Raw genomic sequence first — 22333 nt, 5'->3', positions numbered from 1 at the left:
GGGAGAAGGAGGTGTAGACGGCTGCTCGCGGCGCCCCGCGTTTCTCTCTCCTGAAAGCCCGTTCCAGGATGCGGTGTCACCCGCGTAAACGAGACCTGCCCGAGCGGCCGGGGGACGTCAGCAGTTGGTCCTGCGGGCAAAGCCAATATTGACATTTTGCAGACGGAATCTCTGAGCCGGAAAGGACCTTGGCCGGGTGCCGGGCTGTCCCCGCCGGGGGGTCCCCGTCGGTGGCGGAGGAGGCGGGGCGAGGGCAGCGCGCTGAAAAGGGCCCGCGCGGCCGCCGGCGGCTCAGCCCTCCGTGCCGAAGTGCGGCGCTCGGCTCCGGCGGGATCCTCGCCCCGGGAGGGCCTCCGAGAGTCACCGCCGCGTTGTCGCAACCGCCGTCCGGAGCACATCAAGCATCGCCCGCCGCGCTGTCCCCGCGCTCAGCCCCGGCTCCCGTCCTCGCGCCGCACTGCCAGGTCCGCGCCGCTGCGGTGGCCTCGGCCCCGTGCTGGGCCGATCGCGGAGGAAGAGTTCTCCGGCGGGGGCCGAGGAGCCGTCCGGGGAGGAAGGAAGGACAGTGTCGTAGTTTTGAAAAGTTTTTTTCCTTCCTCTCTTTTCCGCCCCCCCGCAGAGGTGAGTGCGGGCGGCGGCGCTGCCTGGGGACCGGGACTGCGGTCGCGCTCGGGCCCCACTGCGGACCTCGCGCCGAGCCATGGAGGGCGCAGACCTGGCCGGGAAGATCCTGTACCCCTGGCTGATGCTCGTTCTCGGCCTCATCCTTCTGCCGTCGGCCTTCGGCGTGAACCTGGGCATCTCGGAGGTCTACTTGAAGATCCTGGTGAAGACCCTGGAGGTGAGTGTCCGGGGTGGGGGTGCGGCGCCCCGCACCGCTGCGCACCTTGGGGGGGGCTCTGGGGAGACCCCGGGGCGGGGGGCGCCCAGCTTAGAGCTGTGAGAGCCCAGGTGATGCGGAGGGTCCGGGTCTCAAGGTCAGAGGTCGGGGTGGGGGAGGGCGTGTGTGTGTATGTTTCGGGTTGTTGTCCGCGGTTGCGCGGAAACAGCGTCTCGGTTTCCCCCGCGGAGCTGGAGGGATCCGGGCTGAGACCCCCGGGCCACCCCCTTGCTCCTCTGGTTGAAGGCGGAACCACTCCACCCGCGGTCTATCCCCGCTATTATTTCACTGATTAGAATAACAACGCGCCCGCCTTTTGTCCCAGCAGACGTGCTGAGATCCATTTTGCAGGGCAGCCGCCATTCTGCTTAGTTTTTGCAGCCCCGGGCTGCAGAGGTCGCTTCGTGTACTAAGGCATCCTGTCCAGAGAGGCGTCGTAGTCTGCTTCATGCTCAGGATAAGAGACCGATCGCTGGATGGCAGAGAGAAATCTGATTTTTTTTTTAGTGGAGCCGTGGAAATTTTATCTAACCAACAGTGCTTGAAATGCCATTGAAAAGGCATCGTCTTTGACCTCGGATCTCTCTCCGCTCCTGTTTCCAAATCCTGCAAGGCAAGGTGTTAGATGCAAGTGGGCCTAGGAGGGGACAGCCTTACACAGGGTTTTGTTGAGTGTCAAAAGGCCTTGTAAGGTAGGGAGGGCAAGAGCCACGCCTCTCTCACAGATACTGAAACGGAGACTCAGAGAAGTTGAGGGGTTTATTTGAATTAAGTGTTGGAAACAGGAGTCTTAACTGAGCAGGGGCCCTGCGCCTGGTGGCTAGGAGCACACATGCTGGACACAGGTGTGCTTAGATTTGGCACCAAAATCCGAGCTCTGTTTCTCCATATGTGATCTTAGGGAGGTCACCTACTGCTTGTGCCTCATTTTCCTTAGCTATAAAACAGGATAGATAACACCTATTCTTATAGGGTTGTTTAAATGAGTTAACAAGCATCAAGCACCTTTGAAGGGTATCTGTACCTTAGGTGCTATAGAACAGTTTGCTGCTGTTAGAAGAATATTGTTAGGGGAAGTGTCACAGCGGGTGGTCCCGAGGACAAACCCAGCGGCACCCGGAGAGTGGGAGAATCAACGTTTATTCGCCGGCGTGCTCAGAGGGGTCCCGCCACCAAATTCTGAGCCCCGTCTACCTAATTTTTCCCATTTTTATTAAGTTGGGGTGATCCAAGGGGAGAGGAGTCTCAGGTGACAATGCCCGCCAGGTAATAAGTTTAGTGCCTGCACCAGGCAATAGGATTAGTGTTATGCTGATGTGCCAAATGTTAGGTTAATGATATGTTAATGGCCAGGTGTTAGGTTAGTGACATGCTAATGTGGGTCCTCCGTGAGGGGTGGGGGTCTCAGGCAGCTGCTGTGCCAAGTAATAGATGGGAGTTTTCCTTATCAATATAATGTGATGACTTAGATTCTAGCACACCACGCTGCCTTCTAATGTGGGCTCCCATTTTCTGTCATTGTTTTCTATGTTCCCTCGGGACATGGCTTTGTCTACTTTTCTTCTGGAGCTAACGGGATGGCTCCCAGGTATACGTGGGACTGGCTGCCGCCTACTGGCCTCCTGCTTCACCCCACATCCTTGTAGAACTTTCTCTTTATGGCTATTTCTCTGCCTAGTCTTTGAACTCACATTTGATTCTTCCCTCATGTGTTTAAAGTTCTGTTGTTTCTGCTTGGGAGCTGTTTCTCAGTTTTGAACTTTTCTTACTGACTTTGCATTCTGAGTTTGCTCCTACTGGGAATTTCTTAGCTGCCTCCTACCGTTGGACCGTCTTCCAAGGCTCTCCCTATAGCAGATGCTCATCTTCAGCGGGTGTTGCCTGTTTCTCAGATCTCTGAAATGATCGACCTGTTCTCCCGTACAGCGGTGTCTTTGGGATTTATATACCGCACGTGAGGCTGGAGCGAAGGCACATCACACGCATTGGCTTCCGGGTGCTCGATCCTCCCTGTCTTGCTTCACTGCTTCAAAGCAGAGCTACATCACTGTACTCGACGGCATTATCTCCAGTCCAGGATCTGACTTTCAGCTTGGCAGGGCCCCAGGTTTTAATTTTTGTCCATCTAGTGTTGAAGAGACTTTCAGAGATGAACTCCTTGTTAATTAAACCCTCAAGAATGCCAGCGAGGCACAGTAAGTAGGTGACCTCCTTAAGGCCACATATGGAGAAAGCCAGCTGGGATTTTGGTACCAAAGGTAAGGACATGTAGTGGGAGATACACACACCGCTTGGCTTGAAAACCAGGTGGGTGGCCGCATACGGAACCACCCTCTTTGCTAAGACTGAGCCGTTAAGTCAGAGGTGTTTGGCATACCTGGATTTCAAATAGGGATTCATTTCATGAGCCACCTCTGTGGCCGCCTGGAGTTCCTATGTTTGGGAGCAACTCGGTTCATCAGGAGAGAGAGCTGTGATCTCACAGAGTTCTCTGTTTTAGGCACAAGGCGGGGGAAATAGCAACCCAGGAATTTCCAGCCTTCAACTAGAACAGTGTTTGATGTTCCCACGACATTTCTATTAGGCTGGGGTTAATTACAGTACATTGCTTTTCTCCGCTATAGGAATAATTCCCTTAAAAATTACGCCGATGTTTAGTATCAGAGCATCTTCAGTGCTGAACCAATCCCCTGCCTTTCTGTAGATGCCATTCAAGGCCCAGCCCTTTTCTCACTCATTACTCTTTGGTAAGTTCTTCACTGTTTGGGTTCGTTCTTTCTTTACATCTCATTCCCAAAAATAGTCTTTGGGCTCTGATCAGAGTTGGGTATTTCTCAAGTTCCTTTGGTTATAATTTACATGCCATTTTAAAAGGCTGTTTAGTTTTGTCCGTTATGTGTTTACTTTGGCAAGTTTTATCGTCAACAGATGGCTTTTGCATGGCCATAAACTCAAATCCTAGAAGCTGAAATGTGTGTAGGGCACCTTCTGAATAGCGGACTGTGGTAGCTGTTACTTGTCAAGTAACTCACTGAGCTATATGCTCTTCTCTGACCCCTTCTTAGCTTACCAGTTCAGGCACTAATCATTTGTTGAGCACCTACTGCATGCCTTGTTCTGCTTTGCTGCATATCTGTAGTTGTGTGCCTAAGTTCCTGATACAGCAGCTGCTTGAGGATAAGGCTTGAATGCTTAGCTTAGACTAAGTCTAGTGATTCTCTAAACCCCTGATTTTCAAGGGGTAAGTGATAACTTGTTAGGCGTATGTTTGCCCATATTGTAAATTTATAGTAGAGAAAATTATTTCAGGAGTACAAACTATGAAGAATGAAACTGTTGGTAGAAGTGACGTGTGGAGGGAGGGTAATCCATCCGGACGGTAGGGCATGGGGTCAGAATCTCTGGGAGGGGATGTGTCTGAAGTTTTTGTGTTTATCAAACAGGAGCAAGGATTCCATGTTGAAAGACGCTGCTCTTAACCTTGAAAGTTAATCGTAAGGTTAACGATGGGAGTGAGAGTGGGGAAGGATTGCCATTGGTTGGCTGAAGGTTCATGATGAGAAGGAGATAAAGAATGGGAAAAGAATACAGAATTGAGGGAGAGAAAGGGATGTTATGTAAGATATTAATGATCTAATCTAACCAGGCAATACAGGCAACGGACAGACAGTAGTGCTAATGTACTAATTTTCCCTCCACTTTTAAGGAATAAGATGGGAACATGAACAGGTTCGTCCCAATTTATGGCCCTCTGACCTTGGGCCCGTCACTTAACATCTCAACCTTGGTTTCTACATGTGTATATAGGAATATTCCGCGTAGGGCTAAGCACTTGGTACACAGTAGGTGCTCAAATCTTAGTGGAGTATGAATTGGAACACTCTTTGCTGTTGTGTTTTTGATATATTTTTTTTCTCGTATGAGGCTAAGATTTAACCTACCTTTGGATCTCTGATGAGTCAACACACATGCTCAGAGCAGACTCTTCTTGCCCTGTGTTTTAATTTTTCTTCCCTTTACTCTTCTTCATCCACCAATTAGTCTTCTGTCTTTTTAAGAAGGCGTGTCAGTGATTCTCAGATTTGAATTACAGTTCAAGAGATCCTGTCTCCGATGTTGGAAATGCAGCAAATGTGGTAGTGTGCCATGGCTGTTGATGAGGGACAGGAACAATACAGAAAAACTACCAAGGCAACGTGCTTGCCATTGACCTTCACGCCAGGGCCGCCCTCAGCAGTGGGTCTGTTACTGCTCCCACCGCTAGACTGGGGGACGGAGGTGCAGAGACAAAGTGTGTCTGGGCGGGGGCCACACAGCCGTCAATGGTACAATCAGGATTTTGATTTTTTAAATCTGGAGCCCGAGTTCTTAGTTTGCCAAGACACCCACCTCTGCCGAGAAACTGTTTTATTTTGCTGTAGATGGTGGCTGGCGGTTATCTGAGTAAGCCTAATAATTAGAATTCTTATATCATTTTATGGATTTTCCCTTCTCTCTCTTCCTCCCTTTAGTCAATCCTTAAATGTCTTTCTAGTGTAAAACTTGGACATTGTAATTATCTAGGTGACAGTGTCACCGTTTTGCAAGCTTTTGGCCTCAGCTTTAAAAATCAGACTTGAAACCGTTTCCTTTTTTGTGAATTGTGGAAGGCTACCTTTTTCCTGCCGAGAGGATGTGAGAATTAAGTGGAGAGAGAATCTGATTGATGAGCATCTTTCAGCTCCCCTTGAGGGGCGGAGGGGAGGTGGGAAGTATTGACAGGGGTGTCAGAAGCCACTTTTGTTCTTCAGGACCCCGTTGCTGGCAGAGTGTTCTGAGATTCCTCTGCAAGAGATTCCGAACCCCTAGAAGAGATGTTCTGCGTTTATATTTGGGTTTACCTGATCGGCTGGAGAATCTGGCATAGTAAAAGAGAAATAGCTATTTCTTGGGAGGTGCACTGATGTTCTAGAAAAAAGTGGTCATTTTGGGGGCCTAAATAAAGTGTGGAGTGTGGGGAGGGAGGAGGAGGCTATTTCTCTCCTTTGTGGCCTCCTGTGTGGTGGGCACCAGATAGATTATCTCCTTTAATCTTTACAACCACCCCTTGGTTTTTTCCCCCATTTTGGAGATGATGAACTGGGTGACCCAAAATGTTACAGCTTCTTGTCTAAGATGATCACAGCCAGGAAGTGGCAGGACTGTCATTCACATGCACATCTGTCCAGCTGCAAAGCACAGGCGTGTTTTCACTTTCCCTGGAGTATAAACCTACAGAAGAAGATGGTTTTCTAGTGCAAATTCCCTCTGGCATCCAGTGGCTGCTTCTCCAACCTTAAGCTCTGCTTAGCTGTGTTTTGCAGGCTAGACCTCTGGAGCTACTATTTCAGGAGAGTAGCTTGTATTCTGAAACTTGCCTGGTGGCAGAACGTGGAGGTCTTTGTAGCACGTCATGCTGTTTGAGGAACGTCACCGTAGTAGTTTCCTGGGGCTGCCATGACAAAGGACCACAGAGCGGGTGGCCGAACAACACGAATTTATTTCCTCGCAGTTCTGGAGGTTAGAAGTTCAAGATCAAGGTGTTGGCAAGGTCGGTTTCTTCTGAAGCCTCTCTCCTAGGCTGGCAGGTGGCCACCTTCTCCGTGTGTCCTCACATTGCTTTTTCTCTGTGTGCTCACATTCCTGTATCTCTTTGGTGTCCAAATTTCCTCTTCTTACAAGGACACCAGTCAGATTGGATGAAGACCCATCCCGATGGCTTCATTTTAACTAAATGACCTTTTTAAAGACCCTGTGTGCAAATACAGTCGTATGCTGAGGTATTGGGAGTTAGGGCTTCGACATATGAATTTTGGAGGGACATAATTCAGCCTGTAGTAGCCAGAAAATACCAGTATTTTTCATTATATAAGCGTGGAGTAACTGTTCTGGTCTAAGGTAACCACTACTTGTATGCAATATAAAATCACACGCCCATAATAAAAAGGGTGAGCTCAGAGATGAACAATGACTGATTGTTTACAAAATTTTATTTTAATCATATTTTTGGGTTGCTTATAAATGATAATAAGTGCTAAAGCTTTAAGTGAAAAACTATGGACAGAAACTTTTTCCTCAAATGGGAGAAGTTGGGAGGTGTAAGTCCAGAGTTTGAGAACTTGTGCACCTCATCAGCAAGAAGATAGGACTTGTCACTAGAAACCTAGAAGATCAGGCCTCTGTTTATTTATAGGCTGTTGTCTAAGTGCAGATGGCATGTTCCTGTTTGGCTCTCTGAGTTGTTGAACCTGACATAGTCAAATCAGGCCTTACTACTTGACCTTCACGTATCTGTTTTAGGTTATTTATTCTGTATCAGTTATTTTCTTTTTTATTTGAATTTTTTTAACCTCTCTGGTTAACAAACCCTTCTGAGCCTAGCAAGAGCTGAGGTTTTTGCCTTGACATACCAATAAATCCCTCTTTTTGCCCGTTGAAGGGTGCTTATGTCCAATTATAATTATTATAATGCTTTTTACCTCTTCTTTTGCTATTTCCCCCTTATCCTACATGAATCAATGTAGGCATCGTTAGCTTCTGAAATTGTAATCCTCTAGATAGCATTTTGATTGCTTATTTTGTAACCAGAAAAAGAACCCTTGGGATTCTCTAGAATGCTGAGTGGAAAAGATCTCTTGACGTTTTTGAACTAGGATGTTAATGGTGAATAATGTTGGAAATGCATAAAAAAAGCATTTAAGAAAAAAAATTTTTAAGTCACTTGTTGGGATATTTCTTTACACTCTTATGGACATTTTAAACGACGTGAAAATTGTTCTTCCAGTTCTTTAAATTTTCTCAAATCTGTAGATCTTCATAATCCTAACACTCCCTATGCATCGTACTAGGCAAGTACCCAGGTGGACAGATAGTTTTCTTTTTTTTATTTTTATTTTTATTTTATTTTATTTTTTGAGACAGAATCTCACTCTGTTGCCCAGGCTAGAGTGCCGTGGCGTCAGCCTAGCTCACAGCAACCTCAAACTCCTGGGCTCAAGCGATCCTCCTGCCTCAGCCTCCCGAGTAGCTGGGACTACAGGCACATGCCGCCACACCTAGATGATTTTTTCTATTTTTAAGAGAGACAGGGTCTGGCCCTTGCTGAGGCTGGTCTTGAACTCCTGACCTCAAGCAATCCTCCCGCCTCAGCCTCCCAGAGTGCTAGGATTACAGGCGTGAGCCACCATGCTCGGCCGATAGTTTTCTTTAGTTATGACTTCACCAAATCCTTTCCAGCTCTCCAAGTTTGTGCTGCCTCTTCCTGCAAGGTTATTTCTGATGCAAGCAAGCTTATGTCTGATGCAAGCAAGCTTATGTCTGGATGCCTTTTTGAATGTGTTTTACCCCTAAGTGCCTAATTAGTTAAGGAAATAAGTGTTACACTTTCTGCCCTATGTTTAGGCGTTTCCATGTGTCATATCATTTCATCCTGACAGCAGCCCTATGGCATAGGAACCACTGTCCTCATTTTTTGAGGACACTGAGGGCTGCAGGGATTGAGTGACATTCCTGATGCTGTAACCTGTACTCCTGCCCACTGCGCTTCACAGCCTTTTCAGGGAGTAATTTACTAAGACACAGATGCATGCCAGGAGGTTTAGAAAGGCTACATATTGTTCTTTCCGTCTTTTATTAGTGGATTATCAGTAACTAATATAAAAGTCTCCCTGCGACTTGGAATCCTGCTACATCAGAGATTCACTGGGGTATCTCTTTACTTCGAATACTTCCAGGGCTTAATGTTTAAATTCATTTCCGTAGAATCATGGTTTAAGTATTCTACATTGTATCTGTGGGATAGTTTAAATTACTATTTCTTGTTTTTGAACAGTGGGCCACTATACGAATTGAAAAAGGAGGCCGAAAGGAGTCGATTCTTAACCCAGCTTCTGTCGGTGAGTCTCCCGTTTCATTGTGATTGTTACGATATTCAACCTGAACTTGAACTATGCGGGGAGCGGTGTGTTCTCTAGGCCTCGGCTTTTGCATAATTCCGTCCTTCATGCAAAATAACAGCTGCCTGAGTTTTGATTGACTTTTTATTGTAAAAGTGGTAATGTGTGTTCATCTATGTGTTCTTGCAGATACTGTTTTCCTTTCTGAGGGCATGTGTTGAAAGATGTCTGCCCCATGGTTTGAAAGATGTAGTCAATGCAAAAACAAAAACAACAACAAAAAAGCTAATTGGACTACATGGGAGTTAAAACCTATTATTGAGGTTTCATTAATGCCTTATTTTAACTTCTAACTTGTGGTGCTCAAAAAGTATGTTCCTCAAAATACTCTTTTCTGCTGGAGGCCAATTGGTAATACATGAAATAAAAATAATTTCCCAGGGAAATAAGCTTGGGAATGATCACATATGATACCTTCCTTTTGGAGAGGGTTCTCGCACGGCAAAAAAGGCTCAGAAGAGTCCTGCAGTAAAGAAACAGGATTAATTTTACTTAACTCAGTGTTCCTTCAACTTGTTTGACCATGGTATCCTTTTTCCCATGTGACGCTTGTTACCTTCTGGTAGAAGTCAGCTAACAAGTCAAGCAGGCTAAGCGGCCCTGCCTCTGTTTGTGTGCTCTGCCTTTGTTTGAATAAACCCTTTCACTTGGGGTAAGAATTTTAAGAATTATTTAAGACACTGGGTTTATAGGCGGGTAGACTTCTATGGTAGTGAGGGCTTCGTAATAAGGAAGTAAACCACTAGATTTAATGAAAAGGCTAATCCTTTTTGTGTTTTTCAAAGATAACATGGAAACAATTTTGTGCCCATCTGATTTAGGATTAAAAATGATCAAGCTGTCAAACACTCCACTAGCAGGAATTTATTTTCTGGAGTGTCGTCTAAAAGGAATTGTAGAAATTCTATACTCTAGTGAGTTTTGGAAATAAAGTATTTGACTGAAAACATCTGAGCATTTTTGCATAATTGAATTATTATCTTCAAAGGAGTGAAGCAACTCGTAGAGCTTCATGGTATATACTTAAACACCACAGTGCTATCACCAATAACAATTTTACCAGAGTTGGATATCTTGGGTTTTTTATTGCCAGGTACTTTCTCTCAGATATAGCAGAACTAATATTTTTTTTTTATTTTTCCGTGTACACTTTTAAATGTGTGTCTTTGGGATTTAAAGAGAGAACAAACGTGTTGCTGGTTTTCTGTTTGCTTGGTGAGAATTTGTGCTGTCGTTGATCTTGAGTGAAATTCTCTGGGCCCCGTGGATTAGAGTGTTGTGGTACGTGTCTTGGGCCGTGAATTTAAAAGGACACCGGGTATTTCAACCTGGTAGGGTGAAGAGATTTTAAAAAATCACTAGATGAGGGTGTTGAGTGGCATGGGTTTAGTTTTTGTTTTTTAAGCCTATATGGAAGTGAGAACTTTATGAATACTTTCGCCTGTTGGATTATTGGTAGTCTCACTACGTGTCCTACATCTGCCTTTTCTATTTTTTGTCTTTATCTTTTCCATGGTACCTCTGGGAAAGAGTGAAAATGAACACGAAGGGAAAATATAAATCATAAGAGTTTAGAGTAAGGCGGGTGCGTACAAAATTTGTCCTATTTCGTTCGGAGGGGCCGCCCTTCCTTTTAGCACGTGAAAGTGGGAATCGGCTGTCACAGTTACTGAGGCATCTGTGACATGCGGGTGGGCCTGGGATCCCAAGATGATTAAGAAGGACATGGTCCTAACGGGGAGACAGGCATGTGACAGGCCACCGTGATAAATGCTGCAGCAGGTGCGTAAGCAAAGGACAATGGGAGATCTAATTCAGGCTCTGCTACGTGCTGCTTCTGTGTGTGTTGATCCCACAGCTGGGCACAGTGTGCACCTCTGCTCCCACCCCGGCGCCGTGCGTGAGTAGCCTGGACCTGCGGGGCGTGTGCCCTGTTGGTCCATAGTGGTGTTTGGAGTCATCGGAGAAGCAGCGTCACAATCCTAGACAGACTGAGCGAGGGTGACGAAACCCTGAGCGCTTGTGCGCTCGGCTGGTGCAATCGTCGGTCTTCAGAGCATCGTGTCCCTGTGCCGCTGCCAGGGACAGCACAGGTTAGTGCTGAGCCAGTCTGGGGGTCGGCAGGGGACACAGCCAGGCCGAGGGCCCCAGGAGCACGGGTGCAATTCTGAGATGTTCCGGTTGATTCAGTTTCTGATCATAGACTTGGGGGGAGCTGAGAGGGAGAGAGGAGCTGAACAGAGGAAACAGTTAGGTTTATTTTCTGCACCAAAAAACTTCCTTCTGCCACTTTGTTACTTAGTGAAACACATTTTTTGAAATGCATTTCAAATCTCCCTGCACAGTGAAATCTCTCTTGCATCATATTTCTTCTGTGCTTTTCATGGAATAAGCCAACGGAAAGCTAAGCCTAGGGGAATGTTATCTTTGTGGTTCAATAATCCCCTTCCGTCTTTAGCCATATTCTACTATTCTGCTGTGTGCTTTCATTTAAAAACTGTTTAATTTACTGAGCTTCAGGTAGGATGATGAGCAAGATCTCTTTAAGAAGTTCTATCGTTGCACCTTCTCCTTTTAGGCTTAAGGACTTTTCCTCATTGTTAACACAAAGATGAAGATAAATCTTTTCTCCCCCTTCAAGTAACTGTGTTATGCTGAGCATTAAACTTCAGTAGAGGCCGGGCGCGGTGGCTCCCGCCTGTGATCCCGGCACTCTGGGAGGCCGAGGCGGGAGGATCGCTTGAGGTTAGGAGTTCGAGACCAGCCTGAGCAAGAGTGGAGCATGTAGAGTTCCCCTTCTACCCTAGTTTTGTTCCCTGCGAGGAGGTGTGGCCGAGCTATGGCACAGAAGACTAAGACAAGAGAGGACGGCAGTGGCTCGTTTGCCCTTTTTGTCAGCTGTGCTTTGGCCACACCGGCCACGGGACACAGGACAAATGCGTCACCTTAGACCCCAGGACTTGGTGTGACCGAGATCTCAGCAACCTTTGTTTTAGTCTCTTGTAAGTGGTACAAGGGATCATTTGACTTTTTTTTTTTTTTTTTTTTTTGAGACAGTCTCTCGCTTTGTTGCCCAGGCTAGAGTGCCGTGCCGTCAGCCTCGCTCACAGCAACCTCAGACTCCTGGGCTCAAGCGATCCTCCTGCCTCAGCCTCTCGAGTAGCTGAGACTACAGGCATGTGCCACCATGCCCGGCTAATTTTTTTCTGTATATATTTTTAGTTGGCCAGATAATGTCTTTCTATTTTGTAGTAAAGACGGGGTCTCGCTCTTGCTTAGGCTGGTCTCGAACTCCTGACCTTGAACAATCCTCCTGCCTCGGCCTCCCAGAGTGCTAGGATGAGGCGTGAGCCACCGCGCCCGGCTGATGATTTGACTTTTAAGAGCTGCCGGTCTTATTCTTTGGGTACCTGGCTGAATTCCAGGATTTATCGTGCCAGGTTTGAATCAGTTAATAGTTTTGATTGTCAGTGTAATTAATATAAATAATTATATAATTTTAGTGGCTCAAGATGAATTCCACTCTACTTGTGTCAGGAGACTAGGGCATTTGGCAACGATTACCAACCAGAAGTCCACAGGCATGAGTTAAGGCCTGCGTTTACCCGGAGTGAGTCATGAATGTTGCAAACACGTAGAGGCCGTGGCTCGTCATTCTGGTGTTGTTCCCTCAGCACGTGTTGCTGGCTTGACTCAGCATCGCTGCTCACAAACCGTGTGTGGCGTCCACGTCCCTCCACGCTGCCCTGCGCCAGCAGGCCCCACGCATGGAGACTGTGGGTCACGTGGCCTGCTGTGAATGTAGCCCTGTGCATAGGCACAGCTACTTCAAGGTCAGCCCCACCCCGACCCGGGAAAAAGCAAACATATCAGACATGCACATGCAGCCTTTTCCAGAAAACATAAGATGGAATCTAACATGGTAGATTTGGAGACATTATTGCAATAGCCACAAGATAAACTTAAAAAAAAAATTTTTAGCCTTAGAAATATTTCTTTTTTCTTTGTTTTCTTTTCTTTTTTTTTTTGAGGCAGACTCTCACTCTGTCACCCTGGGTGGAGTGCCGTGGCATCATTGTAGCTCACAGCAACCTCAAACTCCTGGGCTCAAGCGATCCTCCTGCCTCAGCCTCCCCAGTAGCTGGGACTATAGGCACAGGCCACCACGCCTGGCTAATTTTTTCTCTGTTTTGTAAAGATGGGGGTCTTGCTATGTTGCTCAGGCTGGTCTGGAACTCCTGGCCTCAAATGATCTTCCCACCTCAGCCTCCCAGAGTGCTAGGATTACAGGCATGATCTACTGCACCCAGCTCAAACTTAAATAATTTCTTACTATCATCTAATACACAGTCCATATTTAGATTTCCCCAGTAGTCTCAAAATGTTTTTTATAATTGATTGGTTTGAATTGAGATTCAGTCGTGGTCTACAAAAATGTTTGTTTATTGTTGTTACAATAACAACAAAAATGTTGTTATTGCTTTAATTGGAAGTTTGGAAGTTTTTGTAGGGGCAGGGGTACAATTTTTGTTCTTGGAACAAAAATTACGTAATAGTAAGTGATTCTGAGAAATCAGTCTATTAAGGATATTTAGCATGATGATCAAAGATACCATGCATGAATGCCAAACCATAATGTTGACATTTTCATTGAATTGATGGCTCATTTGACAATAGAGTTTTATGAGTGCTTCTGTGTTATGTGATTTCTCGTTCAATCAAATTAGTTATGTCCAAATTAACAGAGTTAATGTGGCTGTCAGCCAAGATATGGGTCAACAATATATTGAGTGGGTTGTTAAAATGCTAGTTGTTAAAATGGAATTCTGCCTATTACTAATATTTTCAATGCCTTCTGGTTTCTCTGTGGCATTGACTGACAACTGATTACAGTGTCCACAACCTTCATTAATGTTTTAAAACACAGAGATATTTCCACGATTAATATTTATATTTGGGGCTAAAACCTTCCCATTTTATAATTAGCATTGATTATTTTGTAAGTTTTTGGAGAACCACTGGAGTATATAAGGATGAAAAAGGGAATAGATATTCTCATTTACCTTTTTCAAGAGAAAAACGTAAATTTCTACTACTTCTAGTTTAGTACTTGTCTTAGTCTGTTTGTGCTGCTGTAACAAAACACCATAGACTGGGTGGCTTTTAAACGATAGAAATTTATGGTTTACAGTTCTGGAGGCTGGGAAGTCCAAGATCAAGGCACTGCTTCCTGGTGTGTAGGGAGCTGTCTTTTTGCTGTAACCTTGCATGGTAGCAGGGTTGAGGGGTCTCTCTGAGGTCTCTCTGGGACCTCTCTTACACGGGCACTAATCTCATTCATGAGGGCTCCACCCTCATAACCTAACTACCCCCCAAAGGCCCCCACATCTAGACACCCTTACGCTGAGGATTAGGTTTCAACGTTTGGCTACTGGAGGGGCCCAGACATTTAGTCTATAGCAATACTTTTGACTTAGTCTTCATAACAGAGATGCTTGCAGAAAATTACTCGGAATAAAAACAGAGGGAGGGTGTCAAATTATTCTGTTACAGATACAGGAACTGTGCAGGAACTTTATTTCAGTAAAGCTTTTGATTCTGTTCTAATCATAAATCACAGGGTTAATAGATCCATTCTGTTGCCTGTTCCCCTACCTTGACCCTGGCCAATATCACGAGTTAAAGTCTTTGCCGCTGAACTGAGCTGTGGCCTCCGAACTCCTCCTTAGCACAGCCCACCCTGGGCTGGAGAATAGGTAGAGGTTCTTTTTTTTTTTTTTTTTTTTGAGACAGAGTCTCACTCTGTTGCCCGGGCTAGAGTGCCGTGGCATCAGCCTAGCTCACAGCAACCTCCAACTCCTGGGCTCAAGCAATCCTCCTGCCTCAGTCTCCCGAGTAGCTGGGACTACAGGCATGCACCACCATGCCTGGCTAATTTTTTCTATATTTTTAGTTGTCCAGCTAATTTCTTTCTATTTTGTAGTAGAGACGGGGTCTCGCTCTTGCTCAGGCTGGTCTCGAACTCCTAACCTCGAGCGATCCTCCCGCCTCGGCCTCCCAGAGTGCTAGGATTACAGGTGTGAGCCACCGTGCCCAGCCTAGGTAGGGGTTCTTACACTGCATAGCAGAGGTCACTAAAGGAAAGGAAGGGAGGGAGCCTGTTGAGGAACTGGGCTTGGCATGGACTTGGTTTTATTGGTTGAGGTTGTATTGATGACTTTGTCATAACTGAACATGCAGTGAAGTTGATTGAATGCTCTTACATTAGTCAGAGTTTTAAGCAACACAGGAAACAGGAATAGAATTTACAGTGATGTTGACAGTTTTGATGAATGAGCCATCAGAGAGGGACTGCATTCGAGACCGTTTACCCAAAGATGATGCTCTAAAAGGGGATAGAAAAACCAGGCCTGGCTGCCTGACAAAGACTTGCCACAGAACGACAGAGGCAGGGTCTTAGAGAAGCAGCAATGAAAAACAAGGCAAAACCCAGGACCTAAAACGATGCCGCGATGTGGCAGCCTCAGACCAGTGTGACGGAACCTCCTTTGCTAACTTTCCTAGGCCAGATGCTGGCGTTCCTCCCTGTCTTCCTCAAAGCTCTGTTTCCCCCAAAGCCTGGGTGGGCCAGAGAAGAGCTTTGATCACCTGCAGGCCTTTTCAGTTTCCGGAAGATTCCCCGGGGAGCAGGACTAGTAGACTCTTACATCTCCTGTAATTTCTGGGGGACAGCCGGGGCGTCCCCCAGCTTCTCACCCTCTGCAGCCGGGGCGTTTCGGGGCGTTTCTCTCGGGGGGGCTGATTGGCCTTGACTCGAGCCGCCTGGACCTGCTTATTTCAGCTGGGAAATAGAAGTGGACCCTGGAGCCCCAGGCTGCAGGGGGTGCTGAGGACAAATTCTGTGGGTGGGAGACTTTGGCCGTTTTAAGTATATGGAAAAATGCATTGCACTCAGAGGACGGCAGCTTGGAGGAACACTGGCCTCAGGCTTTTAGAAAACGTTAACATATTTTGGAAACAGCGCATCTACATTGCAAATGGTGCCCTTCCCCGAGTTATTAGAGAAAACAGCATCATGGGCAGTGACTCCTCGGGTCCCTTTGCAACCAGTGGTATCCTCTTGATTTAGGGGGAGGGAAATTGATAATGAATCCCAGAAGTCTTCCCTGTAAAAGAACAAAACAAACAAACAAAAAACCAAAAGGAGATGAAGGCCAGACAGAGGGTACAGGCTTTGGGTGTGTGTCACTAATGACACGTGAAGTGCTTAAAGTCTTTGCAAGGTGTAAGCGCATGTTCCTTTTCTCCACGCTTGCCAAGCTCTGTGTTTATTAAGCGGCTGTCAGTGTGTCATTGCTATCTCATTCCTATCGTTTCCTCTTCCTGCCTCCGTAATGACGTTGGCACACATTGCTCAAATAAAATAACATCCTCATTGTCACTCACTCGTGTCACTCACTCTGCTTGCCTGTGTGTGGGCCAGCCCACATGACCTTCCCGTAGACAGATACCAGCGTGTGATGCGGGCAGGGATTTCAAAATTCCGGCCGGTGACAATGTTCGTCCTCTGACGTTGAGCTGGCATTTTATAAATACCAGCCCCGGTGTGCTAATGTATAGAGAAGCACGCGGAGCAGGGTTCTTGGGAAGGAGAAAAAACAGGCATTTTGCAATTGAGGAAGATAAAAAAACTAATGTCTTTTTGGTTTTTTTCTTTTTCCCTTTTTTGGGTAAAAAACAACAAAAAAAAGAGCATCGCTTTGCCAATCCACCCTTACTCCCATAGGGCAAGCCACCCGGTGTGGCTTTAAGAGAAGCCTGGTTTAATTTTGGAAATTTAGAAATGATCTTTCTTAGGTTTGATGTAACTTGGTCTTTTTTTTTGGTGTTTGCTTATAATCAGTTAAAACAGCTCCTGCATCATATAATGCATGGAGTTGATGGTTCATGGCTCAAGGAAAGTAAGAAAGAGAGAAATGGAGTTACGAAAGACTTAGAATGATTGCAGGAAAAGGACACTGCGTGGAAGGAACTGTAAGCAAAGGCGGGAGGTTAGGAGAGCCCAGGAGGTATTTATGAGGCTCCAAATGAAGGATTTAGTTTGGCCGGAGCTGGGATGGGTAGAGATGAGTTGGGGATGGAGGGAGTTGAAATTGGATATGCAGGTTTACATCAAATCCTGAAAGGCTTTGAGTGAAGGCCAGGAGAGCGCAAAAAGTTTTGAGAAGATGAATCTGGCAGTTTGGTGGAAGTGGTTGGAGGAAGTGGAGGAAGGAGGGACGGTGGACAGGAAGTCATTCTGGAAGGTAGTGGGGGCTTGAACCAGAGTAGTGGGGTGGGTGGGAGGTGGAGTTTCCCAGCAGCCACACACACACACACACACACACACACACACACACGTGAACCTTGGGGAAGAAGAAGTCAGGACCGTGGATGAACGTTGGGGAGTCATTGCAGGGGGTGAAAGCTAAAATGGTAGATCCAATGAACTCACAGAGGGTGAAAGACATTTATTTATAAAGGCTGGAGAAAAAGTCATAGAAAAGGAGCAGGAAGGGATGAAGGAACGAGACAAGGATCAACCAGGAAAGAGAAGAAGAGCGCAGGGAATGGAAACTAAAGGGGGTGGGGGAGGAAGAGAGCGTTCTAACTATATACCAGGGCTGTCCAGAAAGTGTACAGCCATTGCCAATAGGTAATTTTCCTATTGCATGGCGGATACTTCCCAGACAGCCCTCGGATTTTCTCTCTCTCTCCTTCTTCTGTCCACTGATGCTCTTTTGTGCTATAGTTTCTTCCAAGAATAATAGATGTTCTCTATCGTCCCCTTTTATCCAGAAATAAAAACACTGAATGCCATATCTATAAACTGTGCTTTGCTGTGAGTGTATATACATGTATGAAGTGGAGGATTATCAGGGACTTCTAAAGCTAACCCAGAAATTAAGTATTTGGGGGCAAGATGTGGAATGAAAGGGTGACACTAGTTATGAAGAAAGTGACCCTACTACAGTTTCACTTTGTTCCGTCTTTGCAATTCTGAAGACATGCTGAGCCATCAGACTGATGTGATTCTGGGAGGCAGCAGAGGAATGAACACACAAAGGCTGTGGGTGCAAGTTCTTGTGTAAACACTTTAAATTTGGGTTCACACATCCTTTTAGAAATATATTTATTTTTTACATGTTATAAATTCACATGGTTCAGAAATCACAGCAATTTTCAAAACATGCCCTGATAAAGGTAGCTTCCACCCCTGTTACTGACCACCTTCTACCCCATGTTAGTTTATGTGTCTTTCCAGTATCTCTTTATGCTCTTACAAACATGCTATGATAATGCAAATGTTTATTATTTTCTTGACTTGCTAACAGTAATCACGACAGACTATAAAACAGCATTCTGCGTCTTGTTTTTCACTTATAATATTCTATAGACCTTTCCATATTATTACTTTGAAAGTTTCTTCTTTTTTAATAGATACAAGAAACTTCATTATATGAATCCAAATGGTTCTTTTGACCTGTAGTTCCCAACCTTTTGCTGCTTAAAAAAAAAAGAAAATGCTACAGTAAATATCTCTGTAACATGAATTATTACAAATAGGATTGTTCTGTCAGAGAACGTTTGTGATTTTGATCTGTAGTGTCAAATTGCCCTCCATAATGGATGTGCCGTTAGTACCCCCACTAGGAGTGTCTACAAGTACCTTTCTCTCCAGAACTTCCCAGTTGTGCGTGTCTAACTTTTGGATCCGTGCCAATCTGATAGGCAAGAAGTGGAAACTCAGTTTAGTCTTAATTTGCATTTCTCTGAGAAAGAGTGTGTGTTTGTACATGTTTTCATGTCTAAGGGCCAACTGTATTTCTTTTTCTGGGAACTATCTGTTCACATCTTTTGACACTTATTCTATTAGGCTGTTCTGTTTCTTTGTTTTCCAGGACCTTTCCATAGGTTGAGGTGATTAGCTTTTGTCTGTGCTGAGATGTATCTTTCAGTTTGCAATCGGTATTTTTCCCTTTTCTTTCATGCTTCTACTGTGCAGAGATTTCTCATTCATCTGTACCATTTCCTTTTTATAGCTTCTAAGTTTCGAGGTTTTTAGTAGAAAGATTTTTCCTCTGCCAAGTTTTAAGGGAATTCTCTAGCGTTTTCTTTGATTACTTTATGGCTTTATTTTTTTTATATTTAAACCTTTGATTCATTTATTCTGCTGTGTTTGTCCACATTGGCTATCCTGTTGTCTCAACCCTCTCTAGTGAGGAGACGCATCCTTAATAAGTTCCCGAATTCTGTTCTATATTTGGATTTATTTCTGAGCTTTCTATTCTGCTCCATTTGTCTGCTTGTCTTCTCATGTTACTGGTATCATATTTTCTTAATTATTGATGTTTTAACAGATTGTTTTAATATTAATATCCAGTAGGAATAGTTGTTCTTACTGCTTTTCCTATTTATTCCTGTTGCTTATTTTTCCTTATAATCTTGAGATTCAGCTTTCTATGATCCAAGGAAATACAACTACCTGTTTTTATTATTGAAGTCGTATTAAATTGATAAATTTACTCAGGAATGTTTGACATTGTCTATATTCTTACTCTCCAGGGACATTATATCTTTCCATTTGTTTAGATTTTCTTTTGTATCCTCCATAGACACTTAAAAATTCTCCTCAGATATGTTTTATGCATTTTCTCTTAAGTTTATGTTTCATTTGCTGTTATAAATGGGGCACATTCTTCCCTTATGTTTTCTAAATGATTGTTGTTCATATACAGGAAAGCTTTCAATGTGAGTAAGGTAGAAGGATATAAAATTAAGAATTCTCATACCATACGTGGTTTTTCAGGAGATTTCGTTTTTTTTTTCCCCTGTAATACAATTTTTAAAAAATCTTCAAATATTGATAGTTTTACGACTTCTTGTTCAACTTGGGTTTGTATTTCATGTTTTTTCCAGTTTATACTTCATTTCTTTCTCTGTCTGATTGCATTGGCTGAAACTCCAGTGCAGTGGTGAGTAGTGCTGGTGATGTTGTTATTGCTGCTGGGAATTGGCTTTACTGTCTTCAGTGTCTTTCCGATGGGGATCATGTTGGATTTGATCTGTTTTTCCATCTCATGTTAAGTGCTTGTTGATTCTTGTTTTGTTATTTCAAATCAAAAATGAATGTTGAATGTTTCATGCTTTTTGGGCATCTCTGGTGGTGAATACGTATTTTTCTCCCTTAGACCTATTATGGTGAATTATATTAACAGATTTTAGAATATTTGAATCATCTTTGCATTTATGGAATAAACGTTGCCTGGTCCTAATATGATGCTGTAAATTGTCTGCCAAAATTGGAGTTAGGATTTTTGTACTCGATCCTTAACACTTGAGATTAGCATATTATTTACCTATCTTCCTTCCTGTGTCCCTCTCTTCCCAGTTTAAATGTTTGGTAGAATTTCCTGTTAAAAAAATCTGGATCTGGGGTTGGTTGGTTGGTTGGGGGTGAGTAGGTAAGTTTTTTGGCTCCCTACAACATTATTTAATCTGTGCAAAGGGCTCTCTTTAGAGTATTTATCTCTTGGTGTCAGTAAAGTTTTTTTTTTTAAATGCAGAGTTATCTGTCTGCTGAGATTTTTATTAACCTTATTTGCATAGGACTTTGTGCAGAGTTTGCTTGTGATTTCTATAATTTTCTGTTTATGTTTTTTCTTCTTCGTAAATTTTTATTCTGTATTATATGTGGGCTTTCTTCCCTGCCCCAATTTTATTTTCCTTAATTGGATTAAGTGGTGGGGTGTACGAGTGTTGAAAGTAAATTTCACCCATTTTTGCATGAAAAAATAAAAATAAAAAAGTCGATTGTAACTCTTAAATATACCAACCCAGCAACATTACTAGGAGGAGTGTGAAGAGTTTCACAACCCTAATGCTTTTTTAAAAAACAGGCAATCCTGATTGAGTCATCACGATTGAGTAGCGTTTAGGAAAACCAAGGGAGATACATTTATCTTGAGCACATTTCATGTGTATGAAAGGTCATGATAGTTGCACTGATTTTTCCCCTACTTTTTTTTTTTTATGGTACATCATAATCTAGTATTTCTAAAGCAGTATTGCTGCTACAGGGAAACGTGTAAAACTTTTTTTTAAAAAAACCAATCCTGTAACAGATTAACCTGTGAAACTCTGATGTAGTGAGTTTTTCCATTTTGCCTTTGTCATCCTCTCCAATTCTCCCACTTCCAAGACCTGAGAAACTTGAAACCTTAAAACAACAGCAAAACTAACCAGCAGCAAACCCTCTTACTAGTACATTGCTAATGCGACCACCAGATAGATAAAATATTAATAATAAGTGAAATGGAGCAGAAAGATGTTAATGTGTATCTGTGACTTCCCAATGTGCTAATACTTGCTGGTAATAGATTGGCTCTCTCATCTTAAATATTTCTCCAAATCATCTTAATTTGTAAGGTGTATGGTTTAAAGTAAATCTGTTGTTTGTATCCACAAAATGATAATGTGAGGTAGAGATGGGGCAAATACAGATTTGGTGGGGGTTTGAAGTTTGTACCATTTGGAGGCCTGCTTTAATAAGGAATGGAAAGTGACCAACACACATTTAGGTGCAGGACCTTGGAAGGGGCCTATGCAGGACCCTGATGGAACTTCACCTTACTGGCTCAGCGACCTTGAACTTGGCTGAGGGTATAGCAGGGTTGCTTGGCTCTTTGGCCTGAAAGAAAGAGACAGAGGCTGTTTTCCTCAATCCTCGCCTAGTGACAGTCCAGATTAGTGATGATGCAAAAGAGGCAGAAGGTTTGAGAATCCACGTGACAAAAACAAATCCAGGATGATTATCCTTTCTAAACCTTGACTCATCTGCAAGGTGCAAAAGACAGCTGCTTCTACCTTGGAAAGGACGGGAACAGTGAGGGTACCGGCAAGACATCTGTGTCCTGATGGTACTGAGTCACCAGTTGGACAGAACGGCCTCCTCGGACAACTGAGACCTGTGTCAACTGTGGAAATTGAGGGATCACTGGGTGGACCACTTTCCAGGGGCTGTTTTTTTTTTTTTTTTTTTTTTCCTCGTTTTTTGTTCTGGCTTCCCTTATTGTGGGAAGCCCCATAGACCTAACTGAAAGGAAATGAGCTGTGTTCAAAGCCTCAGTCAAAAAAATAAACAAGCAAAGAGTGACTTGACTTAACAATTTTCTGGGAGTGAGGATCCCAGAAAGCAAGTGAATTAGTGATAAGTGCAGAGCCAGATGAATGTTCGATGAAGTTTGGGTTTTCCTGTGTCAATTCAAGTTCCCTTCCTTCCCTTAAAGGTAGGAAACACTCAGGCTCTCTCAGCCAGGAGGAGCTGGGGGCGGTTGGAGCCGAAGGGAAAGGTCTTACGAGTTTGGGGTTCGTCACAGGGCGAATGTTGAACAGCGTGACATGGAACTTGCGGCTTTAGGATATGAAGAAGCGTTTGGTT

The 22333-nt window shown here is 44.3% G+C and overlaps 1 protein-coding gene across 2 annotated transcripts in view; it reads left to right on the top strand.

The window, feature by feature from the left end:
* Nucleotides 1–250: 250 nt before the first annotated feature.
* GPAT3 (glycerol-3-phosphate acyltransferase 3) overlaps nt 251–22333 on the top strand; it is a 48698-nt gene continuing 26615 nt past the window's right edge. Inside the window, exons 1-3 of one of the 2 annotated variants that reach the window (XM_069485548.1) lie at nt 251–464; nt 620–841; nt 8730–8793. In XM_069485548.1, the coding sequence (XP_069341649.1) occupies nt 701–841; nt 8730–8793 (205 nt within the window). In that variant the 5' untranslated portion in view covers nt 251–464; nt 620–700. Of the gene's footprint in view, nt 842–8729; nt 8794–22333 lie in introns of both variants that reach the window. The other variant, XM_069485547.1, reaches the window with a different exon arrangement.

This window comes from Eulemur rufifrons, chromosome 13 (genome assembly GCF_041146395.1).
Source record: "Eulemur rufifrons isolate Redbay chromosome 13, OSU_ERuf_1, whole genome shotgun sequence".
Taxonomy (NCBI): domain Eukaryota; kingdom Metazoa; phylum Chordata; class Mammalia; order Primates; family Lemuridae; genus Eulemur; species Eulemur rufifrons.
This window is presented reverse-complemented; position numbering and strand designations above follow the sequence as displayed.